This window comes from Brugia malayi (assembly GCF_000002995.4).
Source record: "Brugia malayi strain FR3 genome assembly, contig: Bm_v4_Chr1_scaffold_001, whole genome shotgun sequence".
Taxonomy (NCBI): domain Eukaryota; kingdom Metazoa; phylum Nematoda; class Chromadorea; order Rhabditida; family Onchocercidae; genus Brugia; species Brugia malayi.
The window spans coordinates 9,512,777-9,539,014 of NW_025062475.1; the positions used below are offsets into that span (position 1 = coordinate 9,512,777).

Consider the following 26,238-nt stretch of genomic DNA (forward strand, 5'->3'; position numbering starts at 1 on the left):
TCCTGCTGTTTAAAAATGTTACTTTCCAATTGTAAAGTCAAAGTTTTTCCTTAAAATTATAATAAATTTCATGAGTTCAGTAGACTAAATGGAAATTATACTTCAGATTGGTAGCATTGTTTATTTAACTTTTTTGATGGAGAGTTTTCTAAATTTGAAAAAATTCATTTCACGCTGAAGATTATCGTCAGTTCTATCTCGTTAGTCAGCTAGGTGGAATCAGCCAGAGATTCTGAGTAACAGATAAATTTGGTTGTATCTTAATTTTTGGACTTGCTTATTATTCAACTGTCGTAAGTAGCTCAGTCTTTCCTTTTAAGGCTGAGTTGAAGATTTTCCAGTACAACTAATGTGGAAACGTCTTCCGTCAACGCATTCACTCGATCGCATTTAATTCTTGCATTGCAGAAATTATGGCATCATTGATTTTGTCATAATAATGGCCATACTTATTGGGTGCGTTTATTCTGGAATCTTTTTGATAAGCTTTTAGTACATAATCCATGATGACTTTTTAATTTGTTCTTTCAATTCTTTCCAAGTTTAGCAAACCTTATACCTTCTTTCCGATTCGTTACGTGTCATTTAAATTGCATTGCCTTCATTCAATAGTATCATGGCCCATCATGCCAGTTGCACATGTTACATATCGCATTTGTGTTGTCGCCAATATTATTTATGTAGCAATTTCTGGTTATGATCACGTTTTATTCGCGAGGAATCCTAATTCCAATTCTTGTGTTTCGTCTAGTTTGATGAACTTTAAGAAGTCTATGATGCTAGTAAATATATCGAATTGCTTTCAGTAGCCTTTGTTCCATGTAATTCTTTCCTTTTCATTAGAGAAAATTCTGGCCGTTGATTTCCACCATTTGTCATAAAGCTAACTTCCCAAGTACTGAATTCCTTCGTTCAAATTTTTATCAGCTTTGTTTTCGTGAGATGGTATGTTTTTGGTGTCTTATGGTGAAATCAAATTTTCTTTTTTTTTTTTTTAATTTTTTTTTCTCCATTTTCTATCCCTAGTCCGTTAAAACAAATAATAGCAGTAAGTCTGTATCAAATAGTGTCATCGCTTTCATTTGGATTTTCGGAGCTTCTAAGTTTATGGCGTGATTTTTTACTTCCTAGTCGTTTTCCGTCAAGTACTGTGCTGTTTGTTACTTCTGATTCTAGTCTTTCTTCGTTTAATTTTTCTATATAACATCCTTGCGATGATCAACACATAATGTGAGTTCAGTTGAAAAACGTAGTTTCGTTGATTTTACTCAATTTCTTTCTGTACGATCCCTTTATAGACAGTATCTCTCAAACGCTCCATCTGTAGGAAAAAAAAAATAGTTCAATCTTTTTTGATACGAGACGATTCCTTTTATATAATTGTTTCCTGCTCAGTTTATATTCTTATCACTTTTTTTTTCTCTTCGCTCGCGTTGTACTATTAGTAGGACTGATCGAACTGACTGTTGTTGTTTTTTTCCCTTTTCTTCTTGATCCTTGAATTGTCGTTGAGTGTCGTAACTGTCGTTTCGCTTGAACGTCTCGTTTATTGCCAGAATATTATGCTTGTCTTTGTATTTCTCCACCCGTTGAATTTCTTCGTTTTTCGTAATTCACGTCGTTTTAATACTCAATTTGGGTAAATAAACTCCCGTTGCTGTCATCGATTGTTTTTCACACCTCAAACTTGAGTAACTAAACCTCCATTGTTGTCCTAAAAACGAATCCCTCTTACTCATCCTTCTAACCGTTTTCCTCTAACACCACCTAAATGCGCCCTAACACCACCGTTCCTCAACTCGTCTACCCCATGTAATAATCCGTATTGAGAAATTGGTCCGCTTACACCGCTGAGAACCCTTCTTTTCCCAGTATCCACATCGTTTCCTTTGTATATCTATTATCTCATTGTGCTTTTCCTTTCGCTTCGTTGCTTGTTGGGATGACTCCTTTGTTCTTTATTAACTATAAGATCCTATATACACTGTATATTAGCTATAAAATCCTATATACCTCTTTATTCTTTAGTTACCGTAATAGTGCCTTCAGCCTATTTGCCGACACCATCTGTCACGAAAATTTGGAGTTAAATTAGTAAATGAGTTAGATATAGCAAAAAAAAAAGGAAAATTTAATCCTTGATAAATTGTTGCATGGTAAAATTACTAGTTTACTGTTAACACTGTAGATAATCAAATATAAATAATAGCCTAAAGATGAAGATTGAGATATAATGATAGGGAGATGAAGGTAATGCAGATGCAAGTTAGGATCAGAAATATTTTTATTTCATCCAAAAGACTGATATATAAAGTTTTTATTTTAGCATGCCAGATGTGCATATTATGTGATTCAAATTAGATAACAGATTTATCACTGGGTAAACGTTGTAATTAATTTCTATATGATATGATGAATTCTTTATCTGAGAAATGCTTTATACAGAGGTAATTTTATTATTTTAACACATTATAGTTTTTTAATTTAAGCCCTTTGTAACTGTTATTATATTTCTTTCCATCACTGCTGTTGCTCCAGCTTAACTGTCGACAAAGTCACTATCGATCCACTAGTGAATTGTGTTTGAGCGTGCTGCTGAATTATCATATTGCCGATATAAACTTTGTTGCCATCAAACTGTTCTCAATGCGTTTAATAACCTTAGACGTTTTTCGGCCATTTAACGCTTTAAAACTATTTACTTTTTTTTTAAAGTTGGTTGGTCCTTTTATAATTCCAATATAAAAGGAATTGCATTTTTTCAGCTTCGTGGACGGAAAACAGGATTTTTGGGAATTAAGCAGCTTTTCGCTATTAAGGGATGTACATTTCCAGTTATGACTTAAGTTGACTTTAATATGCGTAAAACTATTAAGTGAAGACTAATAAAAAAAGTAAGCATAGTTAAAATTTTGCATCCACAACTATCAATCCTTTTAACAACGTCTCATTTATGCATATCGTTAAAACGATACATGTTCATATATAAATTTTCTGTTGTATCTTGTAAATTTTTATTGGAAGTTTGTTGGGTTTTTGGGTTTTAATAAAGTAAAAGTTTATGTAATCCACTTTTTAATCCTTGTGCTTGATTTTTTTAAACAACAATTTGCTTAAAATTTATGGATATTTATTTTTATAGACTGGCAAGATTTATTTCCATAGAAGATACCAAGATCTATTTTATTCTGCTTGAACTGATTTCATATCTGTTGCATCTACTTCACGAAATCATTTTGTTTGTCGTCATTTGGACTGCAAATTGTGATACAAAAATTTGAATATCGTTAAATATTCATTCGTTAAATTTATAATTGTTTATCTATTATATGACTTCATATGGAAAACAATATAATAGTTCCTTTTTAGGATTTTATAATCTTTCTTTTCCAAGCATTTCTACTTTAATTGGATGCATTGCGAAGTATTGCCTAACTTTCAAGAAGTTGTTAAATATCCTTAATCATTATAGAAAGACTGACATGATTTACTTTTTTTAAAACATGTCTTAAAAGCAATTAACTGCAAAGAAGGAAGTTAGGAGTGCATTCTTGAGCTTACCTTATTCGTATAAGTGATTGTTTGGGGACTTTAGAATTCATGATGTCCGCACTTTCCATCGTATAATAACGGCAGTTGCCTTTGACAACGTCCGCATCAATAACCAATTTATGTATGTCTGTACCAGGCAAGTCATACTTTGCATCTAACAATACTTTTTCGGTTATTGATCTGAAATACTGTTGTTTGAACATTACTACTTTAATAGTTTATATGAGAAAATAGAAAGCGAAATTAACGGGTGCAGCTAATTCTTATGATATTAAATCACAAAAAGCTTATCATTTAGAATCATGAGGAAGCAAATATTTAAAAAAATTCTGAACTTACTAAGTGTTCCACAAGGGCTACTACAAAGTCGGTTACCAAGTTAATGACGAGTTTAATTTGTAGTTGTAAACTTAACTGGCTGGTACATTAAATTGAAAGCATTTCATTAAAACTCATTGTGAGTGGGTGTGTGGAAAATTTTTGCTGAGAGATTTTACCGATGTTTTTTTCCATAATATGGACGGGGAGCATTTACTGCTTGTTTACAGACATAAGATCAGAACGCGACTTTTTCAAAATGTTAAGGTAGTCTTCATATTGACTAGTGTCGAATTTGTAAAGGAGTGCTATTTTTCATATGTGTATATTAGTTCTAGTATCGGATAATAACCTAAGTGCTCGTGCTCCGGTTCCTTTTTGTGCTGCAGTACGGGCGATTTCCTTCAAGGCACAGTCGGTGAAACACAGTTGTATGTTGTCAAGCAAGAACTGTTTTTCGGCCTGTGAGACAATCGAACTTTTTGGCTCTTTCATTATTCGCACGAGTAATTCTTCTGTCAGACTAGTAAATGGGACGAGCACAGGGAAACGTCCTACTAATTCGGGTAGCATACCAAATCTAGAATAATAAATGTATTATAACTTTTTTTTATTCGCCATACCATAAGAAAATTTAATTTAGTTGAGAAAATACGGATTATCATTACTTTATGAGATCAACATGCTCTACTTGTCTAAGCAAATCGTCCCGATGCTTGCTTATTTTGATCTCATCCTGAAACATATTACACATCATTTATTTAGCAATATGAAAAGGCGATATTTTTGTTATTTCCTTGCTATTTGGGAACTCTGAAAACAGTCAAGATTCAAACCTTTTCATACTTTTCCTTATCCTTTCCAGTACCAAATCCAACAAGTTTCTTGTAAAGGCGCTGACTAATAATTCGATCCAAATTGTTAAATGCTCCAGAAGCAATGAATAATATATTCGTTGTATCCACATCCACCTACAAAGTATTGATAGGTTGGATAAACAAATAAACCGTATGAAAGCATAAATAAGCCATATACTTCAGTTCAAGACCAATTACTGCGAATCCGGTAGAAGTCAGAGCAGAAAGATACTGCTCTGGATTCGCAAATTGCATGCCAACTCGTAATTCCGAGATTTTACTAGAGTAGTTGTGTTGCAGTAAATAACTAGGATGAATATGGTAGAAGTACCAAAAAGTCCCCGAAGTATCTGGAGATATGGGGAATCGAACCCCAGCCCTCTCCCATGCTAAGGGAGCGCTCTACCCCTGAGCTATATCCCCAACAGATTGTGGGGAACCAGAATCATTATTCACAGATTTTAACTTTCTGTTGTGTTATTAGTTATATTTGTTTGTGACAATAGAGGACGTTGTATAATTTGTTTTGACGTCTTGTCTGGAGATAACTGCTTTTTAGAGATAACTCCCTCCTTTTCCTAGACATTCATCATGAACTTATTTATGATTTTTTATATACAAGATTATTTATGTTTTCATCACTTCCAGTGCTTCTGATTCTCAATCAAAATTTGTCCTATCGTATTTCATCTTTGTCAGTTAGCATCGTTTCTTTATTGATCCCTACTTCATCTTTAAATTTAATTTCATATCGAAATTTGATGGTAGAAAGAAGCTAAAACCTTTACTCACTGTAGTGAAATACTGTACATACCCGTGTTCCATTAGACCCGGGTTGTTTCACCTTCACTGCGGTACCTTCCACTAGTTTCAGAAATGCTTGCTGCACACCTCGACCTCCAACATCTCGGAATGAGCGTGATTCCAAATCCAACGAACTGCTGATTTTATCGAATTCATCCAGGAAAACGATACCTCTCTAGATTATGAAACAACATGTTACATTCGATTATTGGACTTTCTCCCACAAATCTAGAAGGTAGAAGGTAACGAAAACCAAATTAATGAAGAAATAACTTCATTAATCGATTCTCTAGTAAACCTTTAGTTAAGAACTTAGTTAGAAGCAAATCCTAATTCCTCACGACGATTTTGAAAACGTATAAGGAGAATCTGTGACGAAGTAAGCTTTCTGTGTTAAACATTCAAATTAACAAATAGCAAAATATCACTCTTCCAACCTGTGTCGCATCAATGTCACCATCTGCATTAGCAAGAAGTTTCTGGATGACCTGTAATTAATTCGGTATTTAGTTCTCAACACAAATACGAAAATAGATAATGTATAGAATTGATGCTAAAAAAGATTACCAAGGATAGATACACGGTGTCATGCCATTAGGAATATTCATAGCAATTAGATTTGATGAAGCTAATTATAATGGTTAAAATGTGAGATAGGAACACTTGATTACTCGATGTAATAGATCTACCGAGGTGGCAAAATACATCACGTGTGGCATGGAGAGTCTTCAGACATGGGAATCTGGTAGTGTGACATCATCCTGGCTCCACAAAATGAAGATTTACTTGATGCTCTCTCATCCATAACAGTTTGTAAAAAGCAACCTGCGCTGTATGAAAAGGAGAGATTTTGATGGACTGAATGCCATAATTATTTAAACTATCAAGAACCAACCGTATCAACGTCATCCCCAACATAGCCAGATTGTGTTAGTAATGTGCAGTCGCACATTGCTATTGGTACATCTAATATTTCGGCCAGTATTTGTGTTAAGTAAGTTTTTCCAACACCAGATGGTCCCATCAGAAGTATATTTGATTTACCCAAATCATTATCCTGGAAAATGAGATGAATGAATGTTGCAAGATAACTAAACTAATTTAAATTTCATATTTTCTTATACTTCGTTTTTCCATTCATAGACAAATTGTAGAACCGGTATCATCTTGTTTATTTAGTTAACTAATTTTCAAAAAATTTCTATATTTAATTAATGCGAAAGAAAAGTCCTAGTGAAATGGTCAAAAGCGAGCGCAGCGGCTAAATGAAAGTGATAAAAGGATACTTAATTTTCTTACGGAAAACGCACCATTAATTAATAAAAGTACAAAAATTAAACTACCTTATCCATCTCCATTAAAGCTCGAATTGACTTCTTATTGAAACTAATCGTACCGTGAGGTTTACTTATTCCATTACTGAAATAATTTTTCCTCGGTGGAAGTTTACTTGCTTCTGTGTTTCAAATTTCAAAAACAAAAAGTCAAATAAATCTAAAACAGTTTTTCAGTTTTTATATTAATTCTGAAATAAGTTTTACAAAAATTTGAAGTAAAATCAATAAATTTCGAAAAGTATTGTCAATGAAAGTAGAAAGAAGTGTCATATTCAAAAAAAAAAAAGCATTGGAAGGGTCAATGATCAAGCAGTACAAAAACCCTTTTAACATTTTGTACTCACTTATCACTTCTCACATTTTTTTTCTAATTTCTTTCTAATCTCGCACTTTTTTTCCTAATCTCAAATAGAATTTCATGATGCTTAAAATGGAGCCATACGAATGACAACGAACTGTGATCGTAGTTGACATTGTGGGTAGTCATATTCGAGGTGTAAACTATTCATAGTAAATCAGTGTTTCTCTTAAAACAAAAAATCATGTACTACATATGTTTTGCTCATTTTGGATGAGAACACGTATATCCATCATCAGAAGAGGTTAACTTTACGGTTTCCGATTATGTGCATAATCATCCGGAATCACATCCTCGACCGTGCTAGATGATTTAGAGTTATGAAGGTAACACTCTTATAGTTCGATTCACTATGAATATAGCTTAAAACTCACTTTTTGAGTGAGCAATCGAGAAAGATTAAAATATTCACCTTTTCTGCAAAATTTTCCTCAAAATGACGCTCTCATCGACTAACGAAAGACCAGGAATTTCTTTCTTGGTCACATGTATAGGGAATGGTTGGATCTAAAATCATCAGGAAGCAAATATTTGAAAAATTTATTCTGAACTTACTAAGTGTTCTACAAGGACTACTACGAGATCGGTTACCAAGCTAATGACGAGTTTAATTTGTAGTTGTAAAATTTAACTAACTGGTACATTAAATTGGAAGCATTTCATTTGCAGTGATGAAAGTTACGAGATTGATGAGGAAATAAGTAATGAAAGTTAAACGAGTTTCCCAGAAACACTTTTTTTACACCTATTTTTCTTCATGTTCCAATATGCACCTCCTATTTCTATAAAAAGTGACGGTTATTCCTCACCAATTAGGAAGGGGTATCACTAAAGTCAAAAGCATGTCATTCGCTAAGTGCCCCATTACAGCTGAACTAAATTACAAATGCGCAGTATGCAAACGCAGTTATGTCCATAAGTTGCAACAATCTTTGTCCCGATAAAAAAACTGAAATGCCTGAGATCCTTTCTCTTTAAGAATAGCATTATACGAGAAACGTTTATAATGCTGGTAGACACCGACAGCAAGAATCTTCTTGGCATACTCTTGTCCAACGACGAACTGATCCAAATAACTCGTAATCTCTTTCGGATAAGGGACACGTTTTGATGAGAATGACGTGGTTAAGGGCGTCTGTAACTTCGATGAAAATTTTCTGCGTGTTGTCGAATGACGCCTCAAATGTATTGTTCTCTTCTGGATTACTTTTGTCTGAAGTCAACAATACTTCGAACAATATGACCATTTATTTCAATCATTTCAAATGATACACGGAGGATTACAGAACAAAAGCTTAAATGGAAACAGAATACCATAAAACAAAATTGATTTATGAATCCCACTTATGCAATTTTTCTTTTGTACAAAAATGCTTTTTTTTGAAATGATATAATGCTATGGAATACTCTCACTAATCTTGATAAAGTCTTCCAGCAGTCTGCTTAGAAAAACAAAATTCTTCACCACCAAACATTTATAATTGTGTTTTTCATTGATTTGTAAGGGCGATTTCGGTGGAGTATTCCTATTATTAATTGATTTGCTATATTTCTCCCGGATATTTAGCCATGCTCCAAGCAAATGGCCTGTTATGATCCTTCGTCCGTAAAAATTTTGTTTCAGACCTTGAAATTAAGTAGTAGACAATGATGCACCAATGACGACTTCCATATAATAAAGGCAAAACCCAACAGCAACAGCCTACTGATGAAGAGAATTGCACTACAAAAGTCAGTAAATGAATAATTTTCACTAGACAGGTAGACAGGTAAGTACCATAATATCAACGACCTTATCAAAAAAAAAAAAAATCAACCGTTCGCCGTGAGCATAAATACGAATAATACCGCGAAGTCCCATCCTTTGGCTAATTAATTCACTTCATAACAAATTCTATGTCAAGAATCCTAATGAATATAATACAGTGTCAACAGCAGGATTCTAACACCATTCTTTAAAAAGAATACAGCTTCAGGTCACCAATCCATTGAGCTAGCATTACGCCGTCGTCACAGACATTGTTACTAATGCCGATAAGCGAAATCAAGCTCCAACAAAATACCCTTATAATAAGCTCTACCACATTCATCCTCGAAATTGTTTGAAGTCCCTCTAATAAATTCCTAACCCAAAATAAGCTCCGTGAAACCTAAACCCACAAACCTCCATTCGAAAAACACGCACAGGCATGAGTAATTCTTTTCATGGCATTTTCAAAACACTGTGTGCAAGCAAATATGTGTTCTACTCATCTCTCCTGTCATTGATGCAGAAAGACCGATTAAAACCAACAAGTTCAGCAGATAATTTACATCACCAAATAGCTTTAGTCGGAACAAATGAAGTAAAGCTTTATGCTTATAGTAAAACTAGCGAACGCGTTTGGCTTAACCAACGTATTTTATGCAGATTAGATCAAATTCGGAATAAAGGGGCATTTGGAAATGTTTACGAAAATGATAAATCCAAATGCTTCACCTGCTGCTCGTGCACATCATATCTGGATATCTGGTCATGCAAAATCCATACATCATTGCCTGAAAAACGCTCCCTTCCCCTCCCACTCCTCCAAAAAAAAAAAAAAAAAAAACTGTCAACTCATAGTGAACACATCAGCGTTAAATACACTGTCTACAGCAGCACTTAACACACTTGCAACCTACCCTTGGATCTAAATGCTAGTTAGTGTTGGTTTCGGACAAACCTAATTCCAAAAATTTCCACATCACCCAACCCATGTCAACCTCCAAGTGTCAATAAAACTTATCGGGGCCCACAAATCGTTTCGAGAAGACTCGAGCCGAGAGCCTATCGTTTCGCTGCCAAACATTCCCGTGGTGCGTTGCACAAACACTGCCAACAAATCCGGGATCGGGGATTCGGGAGAAGTCGATGCACTCGTTGGTGTACTAATCGAGGCCGTTCCCTCCACATTGTTTTTTGATATAAAGTCCCAGAAATGATTTGTTTGACAGAGGCGTAAATTTGGCGTCGCATTAAACACATTCTGTTGTTTGGTTGAATAGAATGTAGTGGTCGTTGATTATCCCTATCAATATCCTCACATAAACAGTGTTTGCTGAGGCGTCACTGAAAAAACAAAAATAGAATCACTGCCAGAAAATGGATGGTACGAATAATGTAATAAAGAGGAAATACAAAAATTTATTAAATTCGGACGCATCTCAACGCTAAAATGAATAACAAGCATGCTGAATTCATAAACATTGCATTACTGAAAAAAAAAAAAAAAAAAAAAACTCTGGTCTTGAATAAATGAATACGCGTAATAATGAGATTACTGTAAACAATCCAACGAAAAATCAATGTGTTGCAGCAAAAAAGATTTTCTCTTTTTCAAAGACAATCACGACACTCTCATATACACTCTGACCATACCTTAAAGCAATAAGTGGCTGTTACTATATCAAACACACTAAAGCATCACATTAATCCTGTATTTTCAAGCTCTTCTGCCTGACACTGAAAATTTAGGCTTACAAGCTTATACTGTTATCTCGGCAAGAGTCACTAGCAGAAGAGATCATCCCTTCAAAATTTGGAAGAGTCGTTTGAAACTTTCAAAGAGTGCAATAAAAATGATTGCTGAAAAGGCAACAATAACCGAAATTCCCAAACAACAACGATAAAAAATCTTCGGTGATCCATACATCTTTATTGTGAACGTGAGCGAGAGGATCGCGCAGGTGATGCGGAATGTATCGGCGAACGAGATCGCGAACGAGAAGCCGACTTCGGGCTGTATTTCGGAGAACCACGAGGAGATCGTGAACGTGACCTGTAACGATCATCGATTGCTGCCTCCTTCACCCGAATGTAAGATGTTTCACCCTGTAATATGCTACGTCCGTATTCACATATAGAAACGTCTTAATGATAATATTTAAGTTCATAGTAATGACAAACCAAATGAATTTAATTCATAAAAGTTGAAGCTTAATAATATCTTTCACAAATGCTTACAAGACTGACCTCATGAGACTTGAACTTCGTGTCATCAAGCTTTTTGATTGCATACTTCATGTCATCTTGTCTGGTGTATTCAACAACACCAGTTCCATCTTTGAAAACGTCTGCATAACAAATGTCACCAGCCTCACGCATATGATCCTTAATAGTAGCAAGTAATCATCTCTATTTGGAAATACATATTTAATTTTTATGCACAAAAAATTACCTTCAGATCTTGCCAAGATCCTGTTACTGGAAGTCCAGTTACCAAAACACGATACCCACTGCGACGTGGAGGACCTCGAGGAGGTGGTGGTCTTCGATCACGTTCCCCACGATCTGGACCATAAAGTGGGCGACCCCCTGGACCACGAGGACCAACTCCGCGAGTCATTTCAACTCTGATCCGGCATCCATCCAACTCATAGCCATCACGTCCACGAATGGCGTCACGAGCGTCACTACACCGAGAAAAATTCGAAAAAGATAACACCAACATAGATAGTATTATCACTGCAGCATTCTGCAGTACAGCAACGTAAAATGGTAAAAAAACAAACCGTGGGTCGTCAAATTCGATAAATGCAAACGGTGCTCCACGTGTTAGCTTAACATCAATGAAATTGATATGTCCATATTTGTAAAACAAGTCTTCCAAATCACGCTGTCTAATATCAGGTGGAAGATTGCCAATATACACACGACAATCACGACGACCAGCCATGTTTTTTGTCTTATCTGCAACAGTATATTCAAGAAAACACAGAAGGACTATGTACACTGCTTTTGATTTACGTATCCAAGCAACGCGACGCGAAATACACAGACACGGGACAGTACTCATATAATACAATGAAAAATAAAAAAAAAAAACAGGTCCAATCGCACTCCTCTCTACTGGGAATAGTACCAAACCAACCAACACCACTTAGTTTGGACTCACACCTTCAGCGCATATACACACACACACGCGCTACGCACAACAGCACACACTTCCCATCCCAATCGATACCCAACGCCAATTACTAGAACAGGGAATTTAAAATTCACGGCGAAATCAAAAATAACAGCGCAATACCTCCAACATACCAGCACCACACCACCACGTAATAGTGGCACGATTTCTTATTATATGAATTTTGTCGTTTAGCAGAAATTTATATTATACAGAATGCCAACAAGCGATTTCTAGTGACCAAAACAATTTCGTCAGCATAAATCTAACAAATTTGCCTTTAAAACAAATGAGTTAAAGGACTAACTTCATGTGAGCGATGAAAGAATTTCCTAATTTCGGACAAAGAAACACAGGAAACGAAGAAAAGTCAAAATGGAATACGGGAAAGGAAAATCATTTCAGCAAATGAGCCTGCGTAATAACTAAATCTATTCTAACTGCAAAAATCAAGATCCTGCTTAACCATTTTACTGTCCAGCCTGACAATAAAATTCCACCCAATCAAACAGATGGTACTGGAAATAGAAGCAATCTCCTCATAAAAGACAATTCCATTGATGCTGTTCACATAGCTAATGCAATTTTCTTAAAAATCTATTTTCCTTTCTGTAGTCCTGTATATCTGAGTATAACAGCACTTAATTTATCGACACTATTCAACTGAATTCATATTTAAGATTTAAAGTACTGCATGGAGATCAATGGATCCTAAATTGTATACCATCACCTCACAACAGGTATCAGCAATATTAGTCAGTTCTGTAAATGACACTAGCTTCTATTCATTTACTCCATAACAAAAGGGCAAATGCACTAAAACTACTGTCAGAATATCTGCACACTGTAGTTAGGATGACCATAATTTCATGTAGCTTTCACCAATTCAGCTATATTTCGAAACCATGAACTCAAAATAAAATCAAATCCTATTTACATATATGAACCTCTAATATAATCGAAAGTGGTTCGCTTCCAAATCGATATAATCGACTCGGTAACTGAACCCAAATTACTTATTCATCGAATCGAATTGTCAGCGATTCGAAATCGAATACTTGGTTTCTCACTTCGAATCTTGAGCGATTATTAAATACAAAGACTTTATGTCGAAAATTCGGCTCGTTTACGGATTATAGGTTCCTCGTCACTGAAATTTGAAAAAGTCGAGTATTTATTACATTTTAACAATAGAGAAGGAAATCAACTGATGAAACCAATTTTATTGTCAATTTGCAAAACAGCAAAGCAATCAAATAGATGTTCTTGAAAGTAAGCTTCTTCCGGAAAACAATCCAAACAACCTACTGCACCACAACAGACTGGTAGTTTGTGCAACACGCTAAAACACATACTTTAATAACGAAGGAATAAAAATAATAAGCTTTTTTCTGAAATATGAACAGTATAAGAGTTCATGAAGGTTACAAACAAACTAGCAGAATTCAAGAACTAAACCAGCAAACGAAATGACAACAAATTTTTATGAATTGTGTGCTCAAAACAAACAGCATACATGTCAGCATAAGCTGCCTCCGCTGAGAATTATAACTTGCCATCATTAAGTGAAACAAACGAAGTCGCAAACAAGTTTAAACAATGCATACTCCAGTGCAGATGTACAGTTGGCACCGCTACTGGTCAGTAACGTGATCCAGAGCGAGAGCGAGTTTTTGACCTCGTTTTGGAAGGAGACCGTGAATTTGATGAATGCACTGGAGATGTAGAACGTCGAACAAATGATGTACGAGTGTGAGAACGAGAGCGCGAAGAACGTGAACGACTTCTTGATGCTGAGCGTGTAGGACTGTATTTCGGTGATGAGCGCGTTTTGCGTGGTGTATGTGAGCGAGAACGCGAACGATTCGGACTGTTAATATTCGCTTCCTTTACTCTAATATACGTTACTTCACCCTGAAACTACTTTTGTCTTTCAAAGATAACATGCGAAATTTATTTCGAAGTGGAGAACCATACATTACTTTGTACCATTACCTCATGCGATTTGAATTTTGTATCATCCAGTTTCCGAAGGGCATATTTCATGTCTTCGTAATTTGTGTATTCGACAACACCAGTGCCATCTCGAAAAACATCTGCATAGCATATTTCACCAGCATCACGCATATGGTCCTAAAATTCGTCACTCTAAAGACAATTGAAATATATTCTCATGGAACGATTTGGTATAAAAAATAAGGAAAGCACTCAATTTCCACTGATTATATAATAAGAAAGTTTCACTTTAAGATCCTGCCACGAGCCGGTGTCGGGAAGGCCTGAAACTATGACACGATATCCACTTCGTCGAGGGGGCGGGCCACGTCGAGGCGACCGCGAATCCGGTCCATACAACGGCCGACCACCTGGCCCACGCGGACCAACTCCTCGAGTTAATTCAACTCGGATCCGACACCCGTCAAAGTCATATCCATCTCGACCGTGAACAGCATCTCGAGCATCTCTGCAATCTTCCAATTTTCCAAACTTCGTAATTCTAGTGAATTAATATGCAGTAATGCTGAAACGAACCATAAGGCCGTACAAAAACTTCAAGTAAGTTCCACTAAAGGAAATTCAAAGTTTGAAGTAAATTAGTGGAAAAAATAAGTTATGAAATGAGTTATTCAGCGTTACTGTTGAGCTATTCTAGGTTTATACCACATCAACGGAAAAGTTACTACCTGGGATCATCAAATTCAATAAATGCGAAAGGTACATCTCTTGTAAACTTTATATCGATAAAATTGATGCGTCCGTACTTGTAGAAAATATCTTCCAGATCTCGTTGTTTCACGTCGCTTGGCAAATTGCCTACAAACACACGACAATCGCGTCTGCCAGCCATTACTACTAATCTAAATGCAATTACTGCTAGATTGCACATGTATTTCAAGCGTGAGAGATAGAGCCCAACCAACAGTCCACAAAATTGCTGGCCACAACATCACAAAGGCACACAATGTGCCAACAAATCCCCCTCCCCTCACCTTACCCTACTCGGCTCGAAGAAATTTCCACACCTAATGGTTAAACTTCGTGCAGACGGCTACGGTGCCACCCAATCTTTTATAAAGATCTCTATGAAAATTTATGGGCAATGTGTTTGCTACTTCTTTCATATCTCTTTTAGTAGTACTCATCTGAATGATTGCAACTGAAAAAGATCTATAGTTTCAGATGCGAAATGAATGCATTCTGTGGTCGATTCAATGAGTGTAATTGGATATCGGTTGATCAGTTCCACTCCAATAATCTCAAGTCTTCCGCATTTTTCCTATCTCATTGTCATAGTGGTTTGTTTCATTCTTTTTATGATTGCTGTCGCTTCTTAATGAATCTTTTTGATTCTTTTTATCTAAGTGTCAGCGAAATGACCATTTTCGAACTCAATTTAACAACAAAAGTCAAACTTCCTCAATTATTTCCAGTACTTGAATCATTTTTTTCATCATCTGACTCCTTTTTCCACCTCTTCCCATCATTCCAAACATATCCTAACTTAAAGCTGATATTTTTTCCTTTTTTTTCAATACAACATGTTGAATAGTCATTAGCGAAATTTTCCATGATATAGATTTTGACTTTCTGTTGCTAGTCTTAGAGGTGAACGTTTACTTTATATATATATTTGATATTTTTCAGACCACATGCAGGGCTTAGATGGCGACCAGTTTTACGAATTAATAAAAGGGAAATTTGCTGTGCTTTATTGTCATAAAATATCGAAGATCTTTCTTGGTTCAGAGCTTCACCATGCAAGACTGCTAGTAAAAAAAATTTGATTCTTAGCAAGCACTTTATCAAAAAACCGTTAGATTTGCATGTAACAGGGAATTTAATTTTTAAATTAAAGGTCAAATGAAAGTCACCAATTATGCATTTCTCGTAATTCATATTTATCAAAAAAAAAAAAAAAAAAAAAATCAGGAACACATTGTGCCTAAAAATTATAATGAGAAATTCACGGTTACTGCCATTTGTGATAACGAAGAACGCGAATCACTGCTTCCATCGTCATCTGCTGATGTTACATTTTTGGATGCCCAACACATTCCAGGTTCTATCATGTAAGTTTTTAAGCTGCTAATAATTTATGTTAACATTAGAAATGTATTCGATTTTTGCATCATGATTCTTCATTTCGTACCTTTTATTCTGCTTAGGATTCTGTTTGAATTCCATGGTGGCTTCAGACTGCTCTATACAGGAGATTATCGCTTGTCAAAAGATGATTGGATTGCTTGCGACATGCTCAAAGACCCATATGCCAGGTGGAATTTTTAGTCCTGAATAGCTGTTTGCTGTATGAAATTGTCATGTAAAAAATTCTCAAAATCCTTTGATTATTTCTAATCTTACTTTTCAGTTCTGGTTTTAAACGTCTTGATGCACTATATTTTGATAGTACATTCTGTCGAAAAGGAGCAGAAAATATACCATCTTTGAAACAAAGTTGTGCATTGTGTGTTAAGATGGTGAAGGGATGGCTGGAAAAAGATTCGGACAATAAGGTTTTAATATGGTGCGGTGAGTAAAGTTACCTGAAATTTTGCTTTTCTTGTCTTTCATTACGTAGTTTGAGGGGTATTAAACAAATATGTATCATATGATCACTGCATGACACTAATTTCAGGTAGGTTTGGCCACGAGCTTTTATTAAAAGCGATTTGGGATGAGCTTCATATTAAATGTCATGTAACCATGATGAAATATCGTATCTATTCAAGTATACTTTTTTAAACACTTTCGAAATTTTCACTCTTTTGAAGGACTTGCACCAAAATTCTCGATATTTTTGTGAGTCACCGAGTTCTTGATATTACAGAAATTGATTTTCTTGCTGAGTGTATAACACCGATTGCACGGAACACTCGTGTACATGCATGTACAGCAAAACCAACTGTAACGGAAGAAGTTTTCTTTGAGAATAAACAAAATGTGGTGGCGAAGAAAAAGAATGACGTTAGCTTCAAACAAACGGTGAAAAAAAAAATGGATTTTATCAATGGATAATTTATTGTAAAAGATGATGTTCTCAGAACTTTCAGATGTCAACTTGTTGGCTCTGTCGTCCAGATCACAACAATGTACGAGTAATAAAGCCCTCAGCAATTTGGTTTTTGAGAAGAAATAAAAAAAAGTTAGATGAATATCTTGAAGACTCAAAAATAAATTCCTTAATCTATGAAATCTAAATGTTGCAAACTGTAGATTATAGATGCAAATTATTAAAATATGTAAATTTATCCGCAAATTATTAGTCTATTCAATTTCAGTGTGTTGGGATATGAAAATAATCGGTTTTGCCGTCTGTTTTACTCAGGCCATTGTTCTGTTTCTGAAATGGAAGATGCTTTTAGCTTGTTAAGACCTGTACGTGCTTATCCAAATAGCACAGACAAACGCAGCAAAGATTTTGCTAAAAAATTATCAATGTACTTCAGGTATACTGTCTGAGTTTTCGGGGTGATTTTATTGACTTATAGTTGGTCTTTTTTCTTAGCTGGTCATTTTTTGAGCTGATTCTATAAATAAGAAATTCAACCTGTTCTGTACAGTAAGCCGAAACTAAACAAAGCTTGTTTGCCTTTCTAGGTCTTACTCGTACAGTAGTTCAGTAGTTCGTTCAAATTATCGATAGATACTGATAGCATGATAAGTGAAGTTATCACGTTGGCTAACTCTCACAAAACATTAAAGCAAAATGCAACTTGCGAATTTGGTATAGATAACGAAGTTATCAGAGTGAGAAATTTAAATACTTTCAGTAATGGTAAGGTTTCTCGACTATTTTCTGAATATTAACTCATTTTGTCAATAATTTCAGATTCGCTCAAACTAAAGAGGAAGAGGGAAGACTAATGAATGTTTCTTCTATGTGACAAATTTCTAAACAAATTTTAAAGTCAAACTAAGATTTTATAAGGTGTGGAATGCACCTTAAATTATTTATTTCCCGAGAAATTGTGGTTATATTCTATTTTCTATTCAATAGCTGCTATTGTTTGGTATTTTGGGACCATTAATGATAAATCTTGACGTTATTCGATTTTCAAAGTTAATCATATTCCGAAAACCAGTTTTAAATTTAAGCTAGTCAACCGTTACTTAATGCTTTTTTTCGCTTCTATATTTTCTTATTTCTTTGTCAGACAATTTCTGATTCGTACTCTATGTTTCAGAGAGTTTTAGACACTGTTTTTTATTAACGATACATTTTATTAACGTTCGTTCACACTGGTACTACATTTCACTTTTATTTATGATGCCATGATAAGTATAATGAACTTTTATTTAATTTCCAGTCCTGGTGCCACTGGAGCGTTCGGAATATGCTCACATCGATAAGTTTTAGGATTCGGCCGGAACGGAAAACAACAACATCGACACACTTTCTCATGTTTGCGTTTTTTCACTCTATTTATTCTGCAATTGCAGATATGTATGTAATTTATACAGTTATGTATAAAATGTATAGAATATGAACTAACTGCATACTGATATGCAGTTAGTTTAAACATTAGTTAGCTTTTTCACAAAATTACCGGTGCGGTTATCGCTAACATTTTTCGTTGATATGTGTTATTTGTGCCATATCGCCGGGAACTATGAACTATTTAGTCATTTTAAATTTGTTCTTAAACGAAAAATAAATTTAGGAGAAAACAATAAACTTGCTTCTTTTGCACAATACACTCGTACCACTTCAGTGAACGTATTTCTTTTTGGAAAACTGGTTCAACCTGATTGAGGTCTACCTCATTAGTTGGCCACAATTTGCATTCTTCGCCATTAAGCTGAAATTAGGTTGTTATATACGTGTTATATTTAAACAAGAGTCTCTGTTATAAGACCTGCATTTTTCATTTTCGATTCTTATGGATCTTAAAATTTACCGACAGTTTATTGTAATCTACTTGACAACTATCCATTTGATCCACGCCTAAAAGATCCTTTTGCCTACAGATCTTTTCGGATACATAAAATGGGATAAACGAACGTCCACCGCGTATCCTGAAAATATGAAATTATATTGTTAAGTAGTAATTGACTTAATATTACTTCGATTGTTTTTTGATCTTGTTCAATTATCAGTAATACCGGTAATCGTTACAATGCTAAAATTCATTAATTCCTGTAACATCGACTTGTGTTATGATAGTAATTTTGATGGCGATGAAAACAGGAGATGAGAACAATGGATACAGTATAACTGGGGTGATACTAATAGTATTACTTGATAGTAATGAAATGTGTAATAAAATGATAATGTTGAAAGAATGATGCATATCATTTATTTTAACAGAGGATGGTAGATATCTTAGTAATTTAGAGTTAGTTTTTGAGTGCTATTTGAGGTGAAAATAAGGACCAACTCGAATGGACTAAGGTTGCATTTCTTAGCGCCACCGTATCCACAACTTTGTTTGTATGAACACATTCCGCATGCCCTCTTATTAATGAGAACAGAACCCATGTAGGAGTAAAAGCTCTGCAATGCTTTCCCGTATCGTTGATTTATAAGTTTGTAGAACCAGTGTTGTTGACAAATAGGTGATATCTGGTTCATATATGTCGTCTACAACCAGTTGATTTTTAGTCGAGAAATTTGTAGGTTTGATTTTTGACATCAATTTATGCTAGAAATTAATATAACTTTGTAGTTAATAGAACAAAATGAGAGAACATTATTTATGGTGTATATTAGCAAATTTCTATCGTCAGACTTTTTATTTTTTTTTTTTTTTGCTTTTTTTGCTTTTTAGAAGTTTTAACTTTTTTTTTAAATCTTGAAGGCTAAATAAATTAAATGTTTTGAAATCTGAAACCCATGAAATTGAAATACAAAGGAGGCTGAACTGATTGGTAAAACGAACATTGAATTCCATATCGGGCCAAATGCATGGTCCCCATGTGCTCCAGTTCGAACAGTCACTACTTTGTGTTACTTCAGAAAAAATTGCTGCAAGCTGCGCACATACTAAAAATTAGTTTCTAAGCAGAACATAATATCTGTCACTTTCAAAGGTAAAAAATTTTGAAATCTTCCATACTGTACATAATATACTGATTTCTATAGCGACAGGAACTCTTCAAAAGAAGTTATAATAATTCGAAAATGCAACTTTTCACCTGTTTTCACGAGGAAACATATTATGAATTTAGTAATTTGCACAAAATCCATCAATCCTTATTAGTGTTGACTCCAACTCTGCAAAGTGCATCATTATTTTAAATAACTGGAAAATGAGAAGTTAATGAATATAAAGCATCAAAAAAACTAATAATTGAAGAAAATGAGGAAGAAAAGTAAGTCCGAAAAAGTGTCTATGGCATCTCTCCTGTGATAATTGCAGAAATGTTAAAATAGGTTATTGAACAACAGCAGGCCCTCATTAAAACCAACGTCATTTCAATCATCATCAAGAAATCATGTTTTCAAAGGTCATGTCGTCATATAGCTGAATGGATTATCTAATTGTGCATTTGAATGTAATAGAATTTCCAGAAGCGTAAAATATATTTAATTCCAGTTACCTAAACATCAAAAAATGGATCATTATAAAAATAGGACTTGAAATACAAAAGATTATCACATTAATGTCATTCAATGTCGAGAAGGACTGAAACTTTAATCAAATTCATAGTAATAACACATTAATTTTACTAACTGTATTAAAAATTCAAATTTGCCGAAAATATTACCGAAATTTTTGATTTTTCAAAAACTTTTCTTTATTTTGAGAAATTGAAATATAGGTTCAGTGAAATGATACTAAATCGTTGCAATAATTTCAAATCAGAAAGTGAAATCATATTGCATTTTATATAAGGCAGTGATTGATTGATAAGGAAGAGGCTGAGATCTGCTTAAAATAATCATTTGGAGGTATTCTGGCAAAGGATCTATAGAATTTCAAAGGGATTTCAGAAATTAATACTCTAAATGAACACTTTTTAACTTGATATCCTTCGCATAGTTTACCTCCAATAAAACAGTGGAAGTGGAATTTGGAAATTTTATGAAATTTGGTCCATTGAATAATTGCTCCATTTCGAGTACTTTACTGCAAAAATAGTGCTACTTCTCATTTCTGAAATCCTTTCCTCAAAATTTGGCAGAAATACTTCGCTGCTATTAAAATACGGAGTGTGAAAATGGGTAGGATGATTCGAAGTAAGCAGGAATGATCAAAGTTGCGGACATTTTATGGAGCTAAGCTTCAACAATAATTGATGCTCAGTAGGAAAAATGGTTTAATAATTGTTTCAACTTTTCAAAATTTTGAATGTTTCACAATTATATCATAAAACTTTTCCAACCAGTTTTAAATGTAGACATATAGAGATAACGTTATGTGGGTGGAGGAAGCCGAAGGAATATGAGCCTAATTAAATTGTCGGTCTTTATTTTTGATCGAGTTTAACAGTTAAGTGATGATAGCAAAATTTCATTCGTGGCAGTAGATTTGGAAAAAATGTTTGCCTTAATTACAGCATCCGCATAAATCAGTATTGTTTTAAATAATTGTTTCAATGCAGCATCTAATTAACTGATTTGTTACATTAGATGACTTTCCTTACAACTAGTCTCCCTTTCATTTAGTTTCTTTTTGTTCTTCCACTAATTAATTCTAACTTTCTTCACACTTCACTCGCAGTTCCTCGTGATAATGCAATCGCAAACAAAGCAGTACTGATTGCTGAAAAGATTTGCGAATGGTTTGACTGCTACCTTATTTAAGCTTATGCATTCAGATAATCATCGCTGATCGGTAAGTACTACTTTTCGAATTCATGCAATCATAATTTTGAGATTCATTTTGGGTCATAGTCTTAAACTTAGAGATTTACTAAACCCAATACAAGGCCCGAAATTTATATGACCAGGTATATCAATATCTTCTTTCGATTGGTCCTTCTGCTGTCATCAAACTAACAGAATCAGCGCCAATCCTAAGTGGTGACAGCTAATAAAAATGACAAAACTTGTGCTATTCAAGTGTAGATTTATTATTTAATGTTATGGACTCCAATTTCTTTAAATTTTAATCTGTATAACTATTAGCACATTCGTTAATCAAGCAAGCGATGATCTACTTAGTCAATATCAAACCTAGACATATACTTAAAAAAGCGCTCTCCTTTTTCCTGAAACTTGAAGATCACTGAATTAAGTGATTTTAATAAAAAAGAATGATTTTTACTTTTCACATAAAAAAAGAAAAACTATTACGCTTATTTCTGAGATTCTCTTAGCAAAGAAATGAAAATATTACATTTAAATAAACTTAAAAAATTTAGCATGGCAAACTTTTCGTATAGAAATAGTACAATAATTGTACACCTAGCACAAGACTACTCTCAGACTGTTATCCCAAAAGAAAAGACCGCCAATGCGGGAAACAAATTGACCTTTTGCGCCCTTTTCTTACTGCTAATCTTTTCCTTTCAATCTTTTCTCCCCCACACCGTATGTTCCTCTCCCCCAATTTCTCTCTTTCTTTGCTTCTCTTAAATAATCGTGTCTCTTCGTACTCGGTACTCGGTTCTATTCAGGATGATGGAACAACTTATCATTTACGCTTACAGAAAGCCCGGTAGCCTGTTCTGGCTAAGAGGGAAGCTACTTGGCCTAAGAATCCCTTCTCTGGTTGGCTGGATGAAGAAACAGCTTTCATTTGGAGATTAGGCAAAAATTTATGATTAAATATCGGTAACACGGTCGATCATAATATCGGTTCTCATGTCTTATTTTCGGTTTGCTTAAGTACGTTGCGGATACTGTACTATTGTCATTTTTTATGACAATAACGTGACCTTAAGATTATTCAATAAGATATATATTCAAACTATATGATTCTTCTAAAGCTTCGAATTTTCTAGAGCAGTACTTCTGATATTTGATTGATCGTGAATTTCTTAATAGGGATTTGTAGTTTATATTTACGCGTTCTTGGCTTCATAACTTAGAAAAGTAGTGTATTCCCATCTTTCCCGAATAGGCATGCATATCTTTAAATTTACTTGATGCCAAATCATACAAATTATTATTTTCATAGTCCTACTTCACTCAGACATGAGTGTAAACAGTACTGAAATCCATTTATAGTACTATGTCAAATAATGGAGCGTTATTGGAATGGCCAGAACTGAGAAGAGTTATATTAGAGGGACGATGTGAACTTAGTTTGACTTCTGTTCCAGCTGGGGATCGAAATCCAGACATCAATGATGAACAGTTGCAAGCCGAAATTTTCGCTCCAGTAAGTTCTCATAACCAAAAAGAACTTTTTTGTTCTTGTGCTGTTGGAAGTATTTTAGTCTTATCGTTGCATTTCCACACTTGAGCTATGAAATGACGCTTTTAGAAAATGTGATTGTATGATAAAGATGTATTTATAATCAGTTTAATTTAATTTAGATTATTTTTCATTTTAGAATACTCCACTCAACTATATTGAACTTACTCGACTTGAGCTCAGCGTGTTGCACACTTGTGTGGGGAAGGTAACGAAGCTAAAAAAGCTTATATTGCATAGTAATGCTTTAGTACATATTCCGAAGGATATCGGTGACTTGAAAGAATTACAATTTCTTGATCTATCAACAAACAAACTTGATCGACTCCCAGCAGCAATTGGCTGTTTACCCCATCTCTCGACGCTCTTGCTTGCGAATAACAAGGTACATATATATATATATATATATGGATATTCATTTCCACGTGCTGAAAAATATTTTTGTACTACTGTATAATTTTACACTTGAAACTTTGCTGTGTGTTTTTGATTTTTTTAATTTCTGTTTTCTAATGGTTATTATAATAATTTTCCGATAACGCAAATACATTTAACATGTAATTTACAAGTTTGCATATTTTTGTTCTAGATTTCATCGCTACCGGACATGTCGAATCTTGTTACTCTACAGCATCTTGATGTATCCCATAATCAATTAACTGAGTTTCCAACTTCGTTCCCAAATCAATCGAAATTGCATACTTTGATTCTTAATTCAAATTATATCAAGGAATTGCCTACTGAAGTGAACTCATTGAATGACAATTTGAAGACCGTAAATTTATCAAATAACGAAATCGTCGATCTTCCATTCTTGTTCTGTAATTGCAAAAAGATAAAAACGCTAGAACTCGCTAATAACAAGTAGGCACATGTTGTTGTGTAACACATTCTTATCGTTTATGTTTGGTTCAGCTGGAATTTTTTTCATATTTTCGGATTTTAAATAAGGTAATTTCAGGTTTTTGGATAATCGTTTTAAAAAATTAATCGAGGATCCAAGGCATAAGACCTTCGCGCTAATAGATTACCTGAAGAAAAAATCAAAAGCATTGATAAAGAACAACGACGGAAAAGAATCGAAAGCAAACTCAGCTAAAAGCAGTATTAACAGAGACGAATGTGTACCAATTGTTCCAATAATCACTGTTAATTACGGAATGAGTGACGTAAGCAATTTCAGTAAATGTGTTTTTGGAGTCGTTGGAAAAAATATTACTAGTGGGACGCTCTTTATTCAGACTCTGACTATTCAGGTATTAGTTGAGAGGACGAAAGAAACATTGGAAATTCGTCCCTATATTGTCTGTTGCATTTTGAAGGACTGCTCATTAAGTGCAGAAAAAGTAAAACAGTTATTGAATATTCAGGTAATTCTATTTCCTCACCATAATTAAGAATTCATGTATTCATTTACGCGCCTATTACAAAATTCATAATTTAAGTCCTACTGCATTGTTTACATTGAGAGAAGTTTCCAAGACGTTCTCCAATTCAATTTCTGTTTTAGAATAAGTTGCATTCATCTGTTTGTGAAGAAAGAACTATTGCAAGCATCGGGACACACAACTTCCGCAAGCTTCGGGTTCCCCTAGTTTATGGAGCCGTTGATCCTGATATATTGATGGTAAGTTATACATATTTTCTTCCGAAAAAAGAATTTTTTCAGATAAAATTGATATTATTATAGATAACACCATTACATCGACACAAAAAAATTTCTGGGAGAAAACTCTCATCAAATTTGGCAAATGAAGCAGAACTAGTCCGAAAAAAAGAAAAACGAAATGTGGTATCAAACACTCATAAGTTGGTAGCTTCTCTTGCTTTTAAACTTTTCCATCAGCTAAATTTAGAGCGGTCTCATTATTACAGTTGCATATTTTGTGAAAGCTTTGAGTTTAAAAAAGTATTTACACATACAGATTTCTAGATACATGTATCTCATTCAAAAGCTCTCCCTTTATCCGTGTTTGATGGATTCAAATGGCCTGGTTATAAGCGTGCCACCTGTGACGAATTGCGAGGAGACAAAGGTGGCGTATTGTTTTTTAATTTCTATGCGAATACAGAGTAATGAAAAGTTCCTTCTTTGTACAATGTTTGATTGCAGCTTGATATGGACACGAAAGATATATTTGTGGAAGTTACGAGCACTGTAACAGAGAATATTTGCTTAAAAATAATGGATACATTTATCAAAGAGATTATCATGCAGGGGTGCCTGACAAATTTGGTTGTCGAACAAGTTAAAGTATGTAGATCCTTTTATTTAACTTCTAATAAAGTTCAAACCATTTACATGAACATTTCATATTTTTGACAGATTTGGCCTAAATTTTTCAGTACCATAATGCAGCATTTTACTTCCAATATTGAAATGTATTATTAGACTTTAGATCAGGCAGCACAATGGTGAACTATTAGTGGCTTATCCAAGCAAGAACGATCTTCGAATACCGAAATGCATTATTAAACGGGAACTAGTCGTAGATGAAATATCAAAACTAGAAGCTTAGCAGTTTTGAACAAAACGACGCTGCATTATTCCAGGTCTCAACTTCATGTTATACGTCGTTGTAAGGCAAGCGAATCTACAGTTGCGACCCTTTACTATTTTTAGCACTGTTTTGCCCATTAAAAAAGTAAAACAGTAACAAACAATAAAAAAAGTTCGGTGTTTGCTCTAACCTTTCAAAACAAAAGTTTGAGTAGTTGTAAAAAAACAACCACGTAATTTTGTAATAAAACCATTCACAAGTCCACATTTTCGATCAC

General features: G+C 34.4%; 7 protein-coding genes and 1 non-coding gene across 10 annotated transcripts; 2 read left to right on the plus strand and 6 right to left on the minus strand.

Moving 5' to 3' along the window:
- Nucleotides 1–3,218: 3,218 nt before the first annotated feature.
- Nucleotides 3,219–8,473, minus strand: Bm10790 (Uncharacterized protein; the record flags this gene model as incomplete). The annotated part of the gene is made up of 11 exons (XM_043077296.1): nt 3,219–3,255; nt 3,562–3,732; nt 4,223–4,450; nt 4,539–4,606; nt 4,707–4,841; nt 5,542–5,706; nt 5,969–6,019; nt 6,427–6,588; nt 6,875–6,950; nt 7,639–7,733; nt 8,273–8,473. The coding sequence occupies 11 exons, from the start codon at nt 8,471–8,473 to the stop codon at nt 3,219–3,221; spliced, it is 1,389 nt and encodes a 462-aa protein (XP_042933230.1).
- On the minus strand, nt 5,079–5,150 carry Bm14633. Its single transcript has one exon. It is a non-coding gene; the product is annotated as a tRNA-Ala (tRNA).
- A 297-nt stretch (nt 8,474–8,770) lies between the features above and the next one.
- On the minus strand, nt 8,771–9,087 carry Bm18172 (Uncharacterized protein; the record flags this gene model as incomplete). The annotated part of the gene is made up of 2 exons (XM_043077297.1): nt 8,771–8,852; nt 9,044–9,087. 2 exons carry the CDS (start codon nt 9,085–9,087, stop codon nt 8,771–8,773), a joined length of 126 nt encoding a protein of 41 aa, XP_042933231.1.
- Nucleotides 9,088–10,902: 1,815 nt separating this feature from the next.
- On the minus strand, nt 10,903–11,923 carry Bma-rsp-3.3 (Uncharacterized protein; the record flags this gene model as incomplete). Its single annotated transcript, XM_001900587.2, has 4 exons — nt 10,903–11,079; nt 11,221–11,358; nt 11,426–11,660; nt 11,760–11,923. The coding sequence occupies 4 exons, from the start codon at nt 11,921–11,923 to the stop codon at nt 10,903–10,905; spliced, it is 714 nt and encodes a 237-aa protein (XP_001900622.2).
- Nucleotides 11,924–13,795: 1,872 nt separating this feature from the next.
- On the minus strand, nt 13,796–15,041 carry Bma-rsp-3.2 (Uncharacterized protein; the record flags this gene model as incomplete). 3 transcript variants are annotated; one of them, XM_043077298.1, is made up of 4 exons in its annotated part: nt 13,796–14,068; nt 14,150–14,287; nt 14,399–14,618; nt 14,839–15,041. In XM_043077298.1, the coding sequence occupies 4 exons, from the start codon at nt 15,039–15,041 to the stop codon at nt 13,796–13,798; spliced, it is 834 nt and encodes a 277-aa protein (XP_042933232.1). The 3 variants fall into 3 exon arrangements, with proteins under 3 accessions (XP_042933232.1, XP_001900621.2, XP_042933233.1); XM_001900586.2 differs by having other exon boundaries at nt 14,839–15,002; XM_043077299.1 differs by lacking the exons at nt 14,399–14,618; nt 14,839–15,041 and having other exon boundaries at nt 14,150–14,281.
- Nucleotides 15,042–15,341: 300 nt separating this feature from the next.
- Bm10789 (Uncharacterized protein) lies at nt 15,342–18,039 on the plus strand (the record flags this gene model as incomplete). Its single annotated transcript, XM_043077300.1, has 10 exons — nt 15,342–15,450; nt 15,800–15,924; nt 16,085–16,224; nt 16,321–16,428; nt 16,524–16,684; nt 16,791–16,883; nt 16,983–17,137; nt 17,206–17,297; nt 17,434–17,601; nt 17,985–18,039. 10 exons carry the CDS (start codon nt 15,342–15,344, stop codon nt 18,037–18,039), a joined length of 1,206 nt encoding a protein of 401 aa, XP_042933234.1.
- A 408-nt stretch (nt 18,040–18,447) lies between these two features.
- Bm6812 (Uncharacterized protein) lies at nt 18,448–20,342 on the minus strand (the record flags this gene model as incomplete). The annotated part of the gene is made up of 6 exons (XM_043077301.1): nt 18,448–18,583; nt 18,854–18,954; nt 19,054–19,171; nt 19,534–19,736; nt 20,035–20,138; nt 20,291–20,342. The coding sequence occupies 6 exons, from the start codon at nt 20,340–20,342 to the stop codon at nt 18,448–18,450; spliced, it is 714 nt and encodes a 237-aa protein (XP_042933235.1).
- A 2,932-nt stretch (nt 20,343–23,274) lies between these two features.
- Nucleotides 23,275–25,979, plus strand: Bm10788 (Uncharacterized protein; the record flags this gene model as incomplete). Its single annotated transcript, XM_043077302.1, has 10 exons — nt 23,275–23,424; nt 23,600–23,845; nt 24,050–24,324; nt 24,422–24,629; nt 24,717–24,830; nt 24,971–25,087; nt 25,151–25,269; nt 25,394–25,496; nt 25,574–25,714; nt 25,860–25,979. The coding sequence occupies 10 exons, from the start codon at nt 23,275–23,277 to the stop codon at nt 25,977–25,979; spliced, it is 1,593 nt and encodes a 530-aa protein (XP_042933236.1).
- Between the last annotated feature and the right edge of the window lie 259 nt (nt 25,980–26,238).